The sequence below is a fragment of the Oncorhynchus mykiss genome, unplaced genomic scaffold, assembly GCF_013265735.2.
Source record: "Oncorhynchus mykiss isolate Arlee unplaced genomic scaffold, USDA_OmykA_1.1 un_scaffold_119, whole genome shotgun sequence".
In the NCBI taxonomy this organism is placed as follows: Eukaryota; Metazoa; Chordata; class Actinopteri; order Salmoniformes; family Salmonidae; genus Oncorhynchus; species Oncorhynchus mykiss.
This window is the reverse complement of record NW_023493660.1, coordinates 346,202-359,978: the sequence shown is the minus strand read 5'-3', so window position 1 is coordinate 359,978 and position 13,777 is coordinate 346,202. Positions and strand designations below refer to the sequence as shown.

General features: G+C 45.5%; 1 protein-coding gene across 1 annotated transcript in view; it reads right to left on the bottom strand.

Annotated features, from left to right (window-relative positions):
- Window positions 1-439: 439 nt before the first annotated feature.
- Window positions 440-13,777, bottom strand: part of LOC110532874 (phytanoyl-CoA hydroxylase-interacting protein-like) — a 31,334-nt gene continuing 17,996 nt past the window's right edge. The window contains exons 3-5 of the mRNA XM_036972089.1: window positions 11,075-11,249; window positions 5,114-5,231; window positions 440-1,993 (exon numbers count right to left, since the gene is read on the bottom strand). Of these exons, the coding sequence (XP_036827984.1) occupies window positions 1,450-1,993; window positions 5,114-5,231; window positions 11,075-11,249 (837 nt within the window). The 3' untranslated portion in view covers window positions 440-1,449. The remainder of the gene's footprint in view (window positions 1,994-5,113; window positions 5,232-11,074; window positions 11,250-13,777) is intronic.

Sequence of the window (13,777 nt, the reverse complement as noted above, 5' to 3'; positions counted from 1 at the left end):
CATGCTCATTTAGCATTTACTGACTTACCAGTTTGAATGTTAGCTTTACCACACACTGATTTAGCATTTACTGACTTACCAGTTTTAATGTTAGCTTTACCACATGCTCATTTAGCATTTACTGACTTACCAGTTTTAATGTTAGCTTTACCACATGCTCATTTAGCATTTACTGACTTACCAGTTTTAATGTTAGCTTTACCACATGCTCATTTAGCATTTACTGACTTACCAGTTTGAATGTTAGCTTTACCACACACTGATTTAGCATTTACTGACTTACCAGTTTGAATGTTAGCTTTACCACACACTGATTTAGCATTTACTGACTTAACAGTTATTCTGTTTAGAATGTTTCTAATCTATCCTTTGGCTATGATCAAAGTCTGGTTCACTTATTTTTTATACAGTAAAAATAACATTTTCTATCTTTGTTTTGTGATGTTTATTATGTTGAACACAGGATAATGTGGTTTCTGTTAATGATTGCAATACATATAACACAGAACCCATCAGACAACAACGAGGATGTGAAGACATCAGACTGACATCAGTGTAATGCTGCAACCTGCCATGCTTCAGGCTGGGATTCAATCCCATTGCGGGTTATAGGTATTGTTCCTTCATTCGTGGAGATCCCATTCACTGTAAACGCTGGATATGTCAGCTTCATAGGAACTTGTCTTTAAAAACCGCAATACCTATAACCCACGATCGGATTTAATCACTACCGTAGAATCATCCAGAAATCACATTCCATTACAAGATAACATTAGAATGATCAAGTAATCACATTCCATTGCAAGACCATGTTACGTAATACTAATCCATTATGCCTTGTTGAAGCTGTTACCACGGCCTGTTTCTAGCAGCTTGGTCAAGGTTTTGTTACCTTTGGCATATCATTACATTGCACCTGTATAATATGACTGTTAGACTGTTAATATGTATAATATGACTGTTAGAATCACCACAGCCAATAGGGTTAGAGAGTCACACCAGCCAGTAGGGTTGGAGAATCATCACAGCCAGTAGGGTTAGAGAGTCACCACAGCCAATAGGGTTAGAGAATCACCACAGCCAATAGGGTTAGAGAATCATCACTGCCAGTAGGGTTAGAGAATCACCACAGCTAGTAGGGTTAGAGAATCACCACAACCAATAGGGTTAGAGAATCACCACAGCCAATAGGGTTAGAGAATCACCACAGCCAATAGGGTTAGAGAAGCATCACTGCCAGTAGGGTTAGAGAATCACCACAGCCAGTAGGTTTAGAGAATCACCACAGCCAATAGGGTTAGAGAATCACCACAGCCAATAGGGTTAGAGAATCACCACAGCCAATAGGATTAGAGAATCACCACAGCCAATAGGGTTAGAGAAGTATTATTTTCCGTAGAACTGCAGGGACCTCGTAGTAACGCCCCCTCCCTCCCCACGGTTTGCTGGTTAGCGTCCCACGCTGATGTTGCAGGTCTTACAACTGGGGTCCTTCTTAGCATTGATGGTGGACATGCTACTGAGCTGGTGTCCTTGGATCTCCTCCACGCTGCCTAGGGCCAGGTCCACGGGCTCGGTGTAAATCACCTCGAGAATCACATCCTGGGCGTGGTGGAACACCAGCCGCCCCCCCTCCTCCTCCTCCTGGGTGCATGTCAGGAAGCAGTTGTCTAAGATGTCCAGCGCCGGGAGGCGGCCCTTACAGAATCGGTCCCCTGGGGAGCCCTCTGGGGCCAGCACCAGGATCACGTAGTGGTAGGCTGTGTACATGCAGTAGAAGTCCCCGAAGTACAGGTTGGTCTTGGGGTTGAACAGGACCTCGGCCTGGATCTCGAAGCGGTAGCGTCCGTAGGGGGAGTCCTGGGGGGGCTTGCCTGTGTTGAACTCCGTGTTGCAGCTGAAGTAGATGCCTTCCAGCTTGCCACTGATGGGAGAGCCGTGGCTGCCACTGTTGTCCTTTACAGTCGGGAGCATCCGGTTGTCCTGTGTCTCTCTGGAACCACAAGAGGGGCTTATCACCACACCAGACCACGTTAATCAACCAGCATGCAAACACAATCAAACACAGAGACAGACAATCAGCAAGGGAACAGAACTCTGAGTCTACAACAGAACAGAACTCTGCTCTCCCAAGAAACAAAGAGATCTTCTGTTGAATCTGACAATTACTCTTAATGGTTGTACAGTCGTCTCAAATAAAACTGTGAAGGACCTCGGCGTTACTCTGGACCCTGATCTCTCTTTTGAAGAACATATCAAGACTGTTTCAAGGACAGCTTTTTTCCATCTACGTAACATTGCAAAAATCAGAAACTTTCTGTCCAAAAATGATGCAGAAAAATTAATCCATGCTTTTGTTACTTCTAGGTTAGACTACTACAATGCTCTACTTTCCGGCTACCCGGATAAATCACGAAATAAACTTCAGTTAGTGCTAAATACAGCTGCTAGAATCCTGACTAGAACCAAAAAAATGGATCATATTACTCCAGTGCTAGCCTCTCTACACTGGCTTCCTGTCAAGGCAAGGGCTGATTTCAAGGTTTTACTGCTAACCTACAAAACATTACATGGGCTTGCTCCTACCTATCTCTCCGATCTGGTCCTGCCGTACATACCTACACGTACGCTACGGTCACAAGACGCAGGCCTCCTAATTGTCCCTAGAATTTTTAAGCAAACAGCTTGAGGCATGGCTTTCTCCTATAGAGCTCAATTTTTATGGAATGGTTTGCCTACCCATGTGAGAGACGCAGACTCTGTCTCAACCTTTAAGTCTTTACTGAGGACTCATCTCTTCAGTGGGTCATATGATTGAGTGTAGTCTGGCCCAGGAGTGTGAAGGTGAACGGAAAGGCTCTGGAGCAACGAACCGCCCTTGCTGTCTCTGCCTGGCCAGTTCCCCTCTTTCCACTGGGATTCTCTGCCTCTAACTCTATTACAGGGGCTGAGTCACTGGCTTACTGGTGCTCTTTCATGCCGTCCCTAGGAGGGGTGCGTCACTTGAGTGGGTTGAGTCACTGATGTGATCTTCCTGTCTGGGTTGGCGCCCCCCTTGGGTTGTGCCGTGGTGGAGATATTTGTGGGCTATACTCAGCCTTGTCTCAGGATGGTAAGTTGGTGGTTGAAGATATCCCTCTAGTAGTGTGGGGGCTGTGCTTTGGCAAAGTGGGTAGGGTTATATCCTTCCTGTTTGGCCCCGTCCGGGGGTATCATCGGATGGGGCCACAGTATCTCCTGACCCCTCCTGTCTCAGCCTCCAGTATTTATACTGCAGTAGTTTATGTGTCGGGGGGCAAGGGTCAGTTTGTTATATCTGGAGTACTTCTCCTGTCTTATCTGGTGTCCTGTGTGAATTTAAGTATGCTCTCTCTAATTCTCTCTTTCTCTCTTTCTTTCTCTCTCTCGGAGGACCTGAGCCCTAGGACCTGAGCCCTACTGGCTACCAACACTATTATCAATACTATTATGAATACAATACTACTACCAATACTAATAAGAGTACAATACTACTACCAATACAATACTATTACCTATACTATTATCAATACAATACTACTACCAATACAATACTATTACCTATACTAATATCAATACAATACTATTATCAATACAATACTACTACCAATACAATACTATTACCAATATTATTATCAATACAATAGTATTACCGATACAATACTTTTAACAAGACTATTATCAATACAATACTATTACCAAATACTATTACCAATACTATTATATAAATACAATACTATTACCAATACAATACTATTACCAAAACCATTGTGAATGCAATACTATTACCAATACTTTTACCAATACTATTACCAATACTTTTACCAATATTATTACCAATACAATACTATTACCAATACTATTATGAATACAATACTATTATCAATACAATACTTTTACCAATACAATACTTTTACCAAATACTATTACCAATACAATACAATTGCCAATACTATTACCAATACTATTATGAAAAACAATACTAGTACCAATACTATTACCAATGTTGTTACTAATACAATACTATTATCAATACAATACTATTGCCAATACTCTTATCAATACAATACTATTGCCAATACTGTTATGAATATAATACTATGTACAATACTATTACCAATATTGTTATGAATACAATAGTATTATCAATACAATGCTATTACCTATACTATTATGAATACTATTATAGTACCAATACTGTTATGAATATAATAGTATTATCAATACAATACTATTACCTATACTATTATGAATACTATTATAGTACCAATACTGTTATGAATACCAATACAATACTATTACCAATACTATTATCGATACAAAACTATTATGAATACAATAATATTACCAATACTATTAAGAATACAATACTAGTACCATTACTGATACCAATTATGTTATGAATACAATACTATTACCGATACTATTATGAATACAATACTATTAAGAATACACTACTAGTACCAATGCTGATACCAATACTGGTATGAATACAATACTATTATGAATAAAATACTATTATGAATACAATACTAGTAAGATTACTATTAAGAATACAATACTATTAGCAATACAATACAATTGCCAATACTATTACCGGTACTATTATGAATACAATACTATTACCAATGCTGATACCAATACTGGTATGAATACAATACTATTATGAATAACATACTATTATGAATACTATTATAGTACCAATACTGTTATGAATACAATACTATTACCAATACAATACTATTATGAATACAATACTAGTAAGATTACTATTAAGAATACAATACTATTAGCAATACTATTATGAATACAATACTATTATCAATACTATTAGAAATACAATACTATTACCAATACTATTACCAATACTATTAGAAATGCAATACTATTACCAAATACAATTATCAATACAATACTATTATCAAATACTATGATGAATACAATACTATTACCAATACTATTATCAACACTATTACCAATACTATTATCAACACTATTACCAATACTAGTATCAATTCAATACTACCATCTACTCTCTCGTTACCAATAGAAAGCTGTTCAGCTTTTAAAAGTTGAGAGAAAATGCTGTATGTACCTCGTTTTATTGAAGTAGTCATTCTGCTGGTTCCGATAAAACACTGAGAATCTCAACATCCTACCAGCTATCACCTCGGCCTTCTCCAGCAACTGTATCAGATGCACAGTAGAGTAGTCTGGGGAAAAAATACAAATAATAATAGTTATTTGAATCAAATCAAATCAACGTTTATTTGTCACGTGCGCCGAATACAACAGGCTCTAACTGTAATTTCACCTTACATTGAAATGCTTACTTACAGGCTCTAACCAATAGTGCAAAAAGGGTATTAGGTGAACAATAGCTAAGTAAAGAAATATAAACAACAGTAAAAAGACAGTGAAAAACAGTAGCGAGGCTATATACAGTAGAGAGGCTATATACAGTAGAGAGGCTATATACAGTAGAGAGGCTATATACAGAAGAGAGGCTATATACAGTAGAGAGGCTATATACAGTAGAGAGGCTATAAACAGTAGAGGCAATATACAGTAGAGAGGCTATATACAGTAGAGAGGCTACATACAGTAGAGAGGCTATATACAGAAGAGAGGCTATATACAGTAGAGAGGCTATATACAGTAGTGAGGCTACATACAGACACCGGTTAGTCAGGCTGATTGAGGTAGTATGTACATGTAAAGAGGGGTTGACGGGTGGTGGGTGGCAGGACACAATGCAGATAGCCCAGTTAGCCAATGTGCGGGAGCACTGGTTGGTCGGCCCAATTGAGGTAGTATGTACATGAATGTATAGTTAAAGTGACTGTGCATATATGATAAACAGAGAGTAACAGCAGTGTAAAAGAGGGGTTGAAGGGGAGGCACACAATGCAAATAGTCCGGGTAGCCATTTGGTTACCTGTTCAGGAGTCTTATGGCTTGGGGATAAAAACTGTTGAAAACTTTTTGTCCTAGACTTGGCACTCCGGTACCCCTTGCCATGCTGTAGTAGAGAGAACAGTCTATGACTGGGGTTTTGACAATTTTTAGGTCTTCCTCTGACACCGCCTGGTGTAAAGGTCCTGGATGGCAGGCAGCTTAGCCCCAGTGATGTACTGGGCCATACGCACTACCCTCTGAAGTGTCTCGCGGTCGGAGGCTGAGCAATTGCCGTACCAGGCAGTGTAGGCAATTGCATAGGCAAGGTACAGTAGATGGTATCGGGTACAGTATGTACAAATGAGATGAGTATGTAAACAAAGTGGCATAGTATAGTATAAAGTGGCTAGTGATACATGTATTACATAAGGATACCGTCGATGATATAGAGTACAGTATATACGTATGCATATGAGATGAATAATGTAGGGTAAGTAACATTTATATAAGGTAGCATTGTTTAAAGTGGCTAGTGATATATTTACATCATTTCCCATCAATTCCCATTATTAAAGTGGCTGGAGTTGAGTCAGTGTCAGTGTGTTGGCAGCAGCCACTCAGTGTTAGTGGTGGCTGTTTAACAGTCTGATGGCCTTGAGATAGAAGCTGTTTTTCAGTCTCTCGGTCCCAGCTTTGATGCACCTGTACTGACCTCGCCTTCTGGATGATAGCGGGGTGAACAGGCAGTGGCTCGGGTGGTTGATGTCCTTGATGATCTTTATGGCCTTCCTGTGACATCGGGTGGTGTAGGTGTCCTGGAGGGCAGGTAGTTTGCCCCCGGTGATGCGTTGTGCAGACCTCACTACCCTCTGGAGAGCCTTACGGTTGAGGGCGGTGCAGTTGCCATACCAGGCGGTGATACAGCCCGCCAGGATGCTCTCGATTGTGCATCTGTAGAAGTTTGTGAGTGCTTTTGGTGACAAGCCGAATTTCTTCAGCCTCCTGAGGTTGAAGAGGCGCTGCTGCGCCTTCTTCACGATGCTGTCTGTGTGAGTGGACCAATTCAGTTTGTCTGTGATGTGTATGCCGAGGAACTTAAAACTTGCTACCCTCTCCACTACTGTTCCATCGATGTGGATAGGGGGGTGTTCCCTCTGCTGTTTCCTGAAGTCCACAATCATCTCCTTAGTTTTGTTGACGTTGAGTGTGAGGTTGTTTTCCTGACACCACACTCCGAGGGCCCTCACCTCCTCCCTGTAGGCCGTCTCATCGTTGTTGGTAATCAAGCCTACCACTGTTGTGTCGTCCGCAAACTTGATGATTGAGTTGGAGGCGTGCGTGGCCACGCAGTCGTGGGTGAACAGGGAGTACAGGAGAGGGCTCAGAACGCAACCTTGTGGGGCCCCAGTGTTGAGGATCAGCGGGGAGGAGATGTTGTTGCCTACCCTCACCACCTGGGGGCGGCCCGTCAGGAAGTCCAGTACCCAGTTGCACAGGGCGGGGTCGAGACCCAGGGTCTCGAGCTTGATGACGAGCTTGGAGGGTACTATGGTGTTGAATGCCGAGCTGTAGTCGATGAACAGCATTCTCACATAGGTATTCCTCTTGTCCAGATGGGTTAGGGCAGTGTGCAGTGTGGTTGAGATTGCATCGTCTGTGGACCTATTTGGGCGGTAAGCAAATTGGAGTGGGTCTAGGGTGTCAGGTAGGGTGGAGGTGATATGGTCCTTGACTAGTCTCTCAAAGCACTTCATGATGACGGATGTGAGTGCTACGGGGCGGTAGTCATTTAGCTCAGTTACCTTAGCTTTCTTGGGAACAGGAACAATGGTGGCCCTCTTGAAGCATGTGGGAACAGCAGACTGGTATAGGGATTGATTGAATATGTCCGTAAACACACCGGCCAGCTGGTCTGCGCATGCTCTGAGGGCGCGGCTGGGGATGCCATCTGGGCCTGCAGCCTTGCGAGGGTTAACACGTTTAAATGTCTTACTCACCTCGGCTGCAGTGAAGGAGAGACCGCATGTTTTCGTTGCAGGCCGTGTCAGTGGCACTGTATTGTCCTCAAAGCGGGCAAAAAAGTTATTTAGTCTGCCTGGGAGCAAGACATCCTGGTCCGTGACTGGGCTGGGTTTCTTCCTGTAGTCCGTGATTGACTGTAGACCCTGCCACATGCCTCTTGTGTCTGAGCCGTTGAATTGAGATTCTACTTTGTCTCTGTACTGGCGCTTAGCTTGTTTGATAGCCTTGCGGAGGGAATAGCTGCACTGTTTGTATTCGGTCATGTTACCAGACACCTTGCCCTGATTAAAAGCAGTGGTTCGCGCTTTCAGTTTCACACGAATGCTGCCATCAATCCACGGTTTCTGGTTAGGGAATGTTTTAATCGTTGCTATGGGAACGACATCTTCAACGCACGTTCTAATGAACTCGCACACCGAATCAGCGTATTCGTCAATGTTGTTATCTGACGCAATACGAAACATCTCCCAGTCCACGTGATGGAAGCAGTCTTGGAGTGTGGAGTCAGCTTGGTCGGACCAGCGTTGGACAGACCTCAGCGTGGGAGCCTCTTGTTTTAGTTTCTGTCTGTAGGCAGGGATCAACAAAATGGAGTCGTGGTCAGCTTTTCCGAAAGGGGGGCGGGGCAGGGCCTTATATGCGTCGCGGAAGTTAGAGTAACAATGGTCCAAGGTCTTTCCTCCCCTGGTTGCGCAATCGATATGCTGATAAAATTTGGGGAGTCTTGTTTTCAGATTAGCCTTGTTAAAATCCCCAGCTACAATGAATGCAGCCTCCGGATAAATTGTTTCCAGTTTGCAGAGAGTTAAATAAAGTTCGTTCAGAGCCATCGATGTGTCTGCTTGGGGGGGGATATATACGGCTGTGATTATAATCGAAGAGAATTCTCTTGGTAGATAATGCGGTCTACATTTGATTGTGAGGAATTCTAAATCAGGTGAACAGAAGGATTTGAGTTCCTGTATGTTTCTTTCATCGCACCATGTCACGTTAGTCATAAGGCATACGCCCCCGCCCCTCTTTTTACCAGAAAGATGTTTTTTCCTGTCTGCGCGATGCGTGGAGAAACCTGTTGGCTGCACCGCTTCGGATAGCGTCTCTCCAGTAAGCCACGTTTCCGTGAAGCAAAGAACGTTACAGTCTCTGATGTCCCTCTGGAATGCTACCCTTGCTCGGATTTCATCAACCTTGTTGTCAAGAGACTGGACATTGGCAAGAAGAATGCTAGGGAGTGGTGCGCGCTGTGCCCGTCTCCGGAGTCTGACCAGAAGACCGCCTCGTTTCCCTCTCTTTCGGAGTCGTTTTTTTGGGTCGCTGCATAGGATCCACTCCGTTGTCCTGTTTGTAAGGCAGAACACAGGATCCGCGTCACGAAAAACATATTCTTGGTCGTACTGATGGTGAGTTGATGCTGATCTTATATTCAGTAGTTCTTCTCGACTGTATGTAATGAAACCTAAGATGACCTGGGGTACTAATGTAAGAAATAACACGTAAAAAAACAAAAAACTGCATAGTTTCCTAGGAACGCGAAGCGAGGCGGCCATCTCTGTCGGCGCCGGAAGTAATCACAGGAGTCGCTGGTGCGCGATGAGACAAGGATATCCCTACTGGCCAAACAATCCCTGGGCCGGCTGCGACAGAGCCTGGGCGCGAACCCAGAGTCTCTGGAGGCACAGCTAGCGCTGCGATGCACTCTAGAGCACTGCGCCACCCGGGAGGCTCCAGCTGTAGAACCTTTTGAGGATCTCAGGACCCATGCCAAATCTTTTTTGTTTCCTGAGGGGGAATAGGCTTTGTCATGCCCTCTTCACGACCCTCTTGGTGTGTTTGGACCATTCTAGTTTGTTGGTGATGTGGACACCAAGGAACTTGAAGATCTCAACCTGCTCCACTACAGCCCCATCGAAGAGAATGGGGGTGTACTCGGTCCTCCTTTTCTTGTAGTCCACAATCATCTCCTTAGTCTTGGTTACGTTGAGGGAGAGGTTGTTATTCTGGCACCACCCGGCCAAGTCTCTGACCTCCTCCCTATAGGCATTCTCGTCGTTGTCGGTGATGAGACTGTTGTGTTCTGTTGTGTCGTCTGCAAACTTAATGATGGTGTTAGAGTCGTGCCTGGCCATGCAGTCGTGGGGGAACAAGGAGGGGACTGAGCACTCACCCCTGGGGAGCTCTAGTGTTGAGGATCAGCGTGGCAGATGTGTTACTCACCACCTGGGGGCGGCCAGTCAGGAAGTCCAGGATCCATTTGTGGAGGGAGGTGTTTAGTCCTAGGATCCTTAGCTTAGTGATGAGCTTTGAGGGTACTATGGTGTTGAACGCTGAGCTGTGGTCAATGAATAACATTCTCACATAAGTGTTCCTTTTGTCCATGTGGGAAAGGGCAGTGTGGAGTGTAGTAGAGATTGCATTATCTATGGATCTGTTTGGGCAGTATGCAAATTGGAGTGGGTTTAGGGTTTCTGGGATAATGGTGTTTATGTGAGTCATTACCAGCCTTTCAAAGCACTTCATGGCTACGGACGTGATTGCTACGGGTATGTAGTCAATTAGGCAGGTTGTTCTTGGGCACAGGGACTATTGTGGTCTGCCTGAAACAGACCAAACTTGCACTTTTTCCATTCCACAGGGGATTAAAACCTGAGGAAGTTGTAATTTGGTTGTCAGTTGGGTGCAAGTTGGTTGCCAGTTGATTGTCAGTTGGTTGTTGTGACCCTGGAGGACTGGAGCCGTCTGCCTCAATGACGATGACTTTGGTGCTATTCTAGTCCTCCATCAAGAAATCACTGTCACATCTCTGCTGCTATTTAACTCTAAACCATCAGCTGTCTCTCTGCTCATTGACATGGTTATTCACTTAATTAAACTCTCTCTCCCACCAGCTCTCTGTAATTCTCCCACCAGCTCTCTGTAATTCTCCCACCAGCTCTCTGTAATTCTCCCACCAGCTCTCTGTAATTCTTCCACCAGCTCTCTGTAATTCTCCCACCAGCTCTCTGTAATTCTCCCACCAGCTCTCTGTAATTCTCCCACCAGCTCTCTACATCTTCATACACTCCCTCTCCTGTTTCTCTCTATTTCATCACTCTTTCTTTTCTGTTTCTCACCCCCTCGCTCCTCCCCTTGTTTTCACCTGCAGTGTAGAATTCGATGATCTCACTCCATTCAGAGACAGCATAGTTCCCGTCACTCTGTTTGGAGGCAGTCTGGACAGCTACAGTGTAATCTGTCCTGGGGCTCAGGAACCAGTGGCCTCTCACTGTCATGGGCAGTGGCACCACCTTCGCCACCAGCTTAGTGGGGACATCCTGAAACACAGGGACAGACAAGCATTATAGTGGAGACATCCAAAAACACAGGGACAGACAGCCAGTTTAGTGGGGACATCCTGAAACACAGGGACAGGCAGCCAGCAGCTTAGTGGGGACATCCTGAAACACAGGGACAGGCAGCCACCAGCTTAGTGGGGACATCCTGAAACACAGGGACAGACAAGCATTATAGTGGAGACATCCTGAAACACAGGGACAGGCTGCCAGCAGCTTAGTGGGGACATCCTGAAACACAGGGAAAGGCAACCACCAGCTTAGTGGGGACATCCTGAAACACAGGGAAAGGCAGCCACCAGCTTAGTGGGGACATCCTGAAACACAGGGACAGACAACCATTATAGTGGAGACATCTGAAAACACAGGGACAGACAGCCAGTTTAGTGGGGACATCCTGAAACACAGGGAAAGGCAGCCAGCAGCTTAGTGGGGACATCCTGAAATACAGGGACAGACAACCATTATAGTGGAGACATCCGAAAACAAAGGGACAGACAGCCAGTTTAGTGGGGACATCCTGAAACACAGGGAAAGGCAGCCAGCAGCTTAGTGGGGACATCCTGAAATACAGGGACAGACAACCATTATAGTGGAGACATCCGAAAACACAGGGACAGACAGCCAGTTTAGTGGGGACATCCTGAAACACAGGGACAGACAGCCAGCTTAGTGGGGACATCCTGAAACACAGGGACAGACAGCCAGCTTAGTGGGGACATCCTGAAACACAGGGACAGGCAGCCATTATAGTGGAGACATCCGGAAACACAGGGACAGACAGCCAGCTTAGTGGAGACATCCTGAAACACAGGGACAGGCAGCCAGCAGACTTAGTGCTGAAACACAAGAACTAACAACAAGCTTAGTGGGGACATCCTGAAACGAATGGACAGACATCTAGCTTAGAGGAGACATCCAGAAAAATGGAGACCAACAACCAGCTTCGTGGGAACATCCTTAAACACAGGGACAGAAAACCAATGTAATTGGGACGTCCTGAAACACAGAGACAGACAAGCAACGTAGTGGGGACATCCTGAAACATAGGGAAAGACAACCAGCCAGCTTAGTGGAAACATCCTGAATCACAAGGACAGACAAGAAGCTTAGTGGGGACATCCTGAAACACAGACAGACAACCAACTTAGTGGGGACATCCTTAAACACAGAGACAGACAACCAGCTTAGTGGGGACATCCTGAAACACAGAGACAGACAACCAGCTTAGTGGGGACATCCTGAAACACAGAGACAGACAACCAGCTTAGTGGGGACATCCTGAAACACAGACAGACAACCAGCTTAGTGGGGACATCCTGAAACACAGAGACAGACAACCAGCTTAGTGGGGACATCCTGAAACACAGAGACAGACAACCAGCTTAGTGGGGACATCCTGAAACAGAAGCATACAACCAGCTTAGTGGGGACATCCTGGAACACAGGGAAAGACAACCAGCCAGCTAATTAGGAACATCCTGAAAAATAGAGACACTCAGTTTAGTGGAGACATCCGGAAATACAGAGACAGACAACCAGCTTAGTGGAGACATCCTGAAACGCCAGAACCAGTCATCCACCGCAGGAGCCTCGTTCTGACTCTGATGCCAAGGAGCCAGAACCGGCTGATACCCCAATACACACTGGAAAGGAGAGAAGTTAGTGGAGGAGTGGCGGAGTGAGTTCTGGGCCATCTCTGCCCAGGGCACAAACGCTGCCCAGTTCCCAGGCCGGTCCTGGCAATAAGACCTCAGAAACCTACCCACATCCTGGTTAACTCTCTCCACCTGCCCGTTTCTCTTGGGGTGAAAACCTGAGGTAAGGCTGACCGAGACCCCCAGATGTTCCATGAACGCTCTCCAGACTCTCAAAGTGAACTGGGGACCCCGATCAGACACTATATCCTCAGGCACTCCATAGTGCCGGAAGACGTGAGTAAACAGGGCCTCCACAGTCTGTAGGGCCGTCAAAGGGAGGAGACGACAGGACTTAGAAAAATGATCCACAACAACCAGGATCGTGGTGTCACCCTGTGAAGGTGGAAGATCGGTTATGAAATCCATCAACAGGTGCGACCACGGCCGTTGTGGAACGGGTAAGGGTTGTAAACTTACCTCTGGGCAGGTGCCTAGGAGCCTTACGCTGGGCGCACACCGAGCAGGAGGAAACATAAACCCTCACATCTTTAGCCAAAGTGGGCCACCTGTACTTCCCACTAAGACAGCGCACCGTCCAACCAATCCCAGGATGACCAGAGGAGGGTGACGTGTGGCCCCAATAGATCAGCCGGTCGTGGACAGCAGACAGAACGTACAGACGCTCAGTGTGGGAGCTGGACGCGGACATTGAGCGGGCATCACGTGCAGAGCCCGCTCCCCCTCAGTGTCCGCGTCCAGCTCCCATACTACCGGCGCCACCAAGCAAGAGGCGGGGGAGTATGGGAGTGGGATCCATGGACCACTCCTCTGTCTCATATAGCCGGGACAGTGCGTCAGCCTTAACGTTCT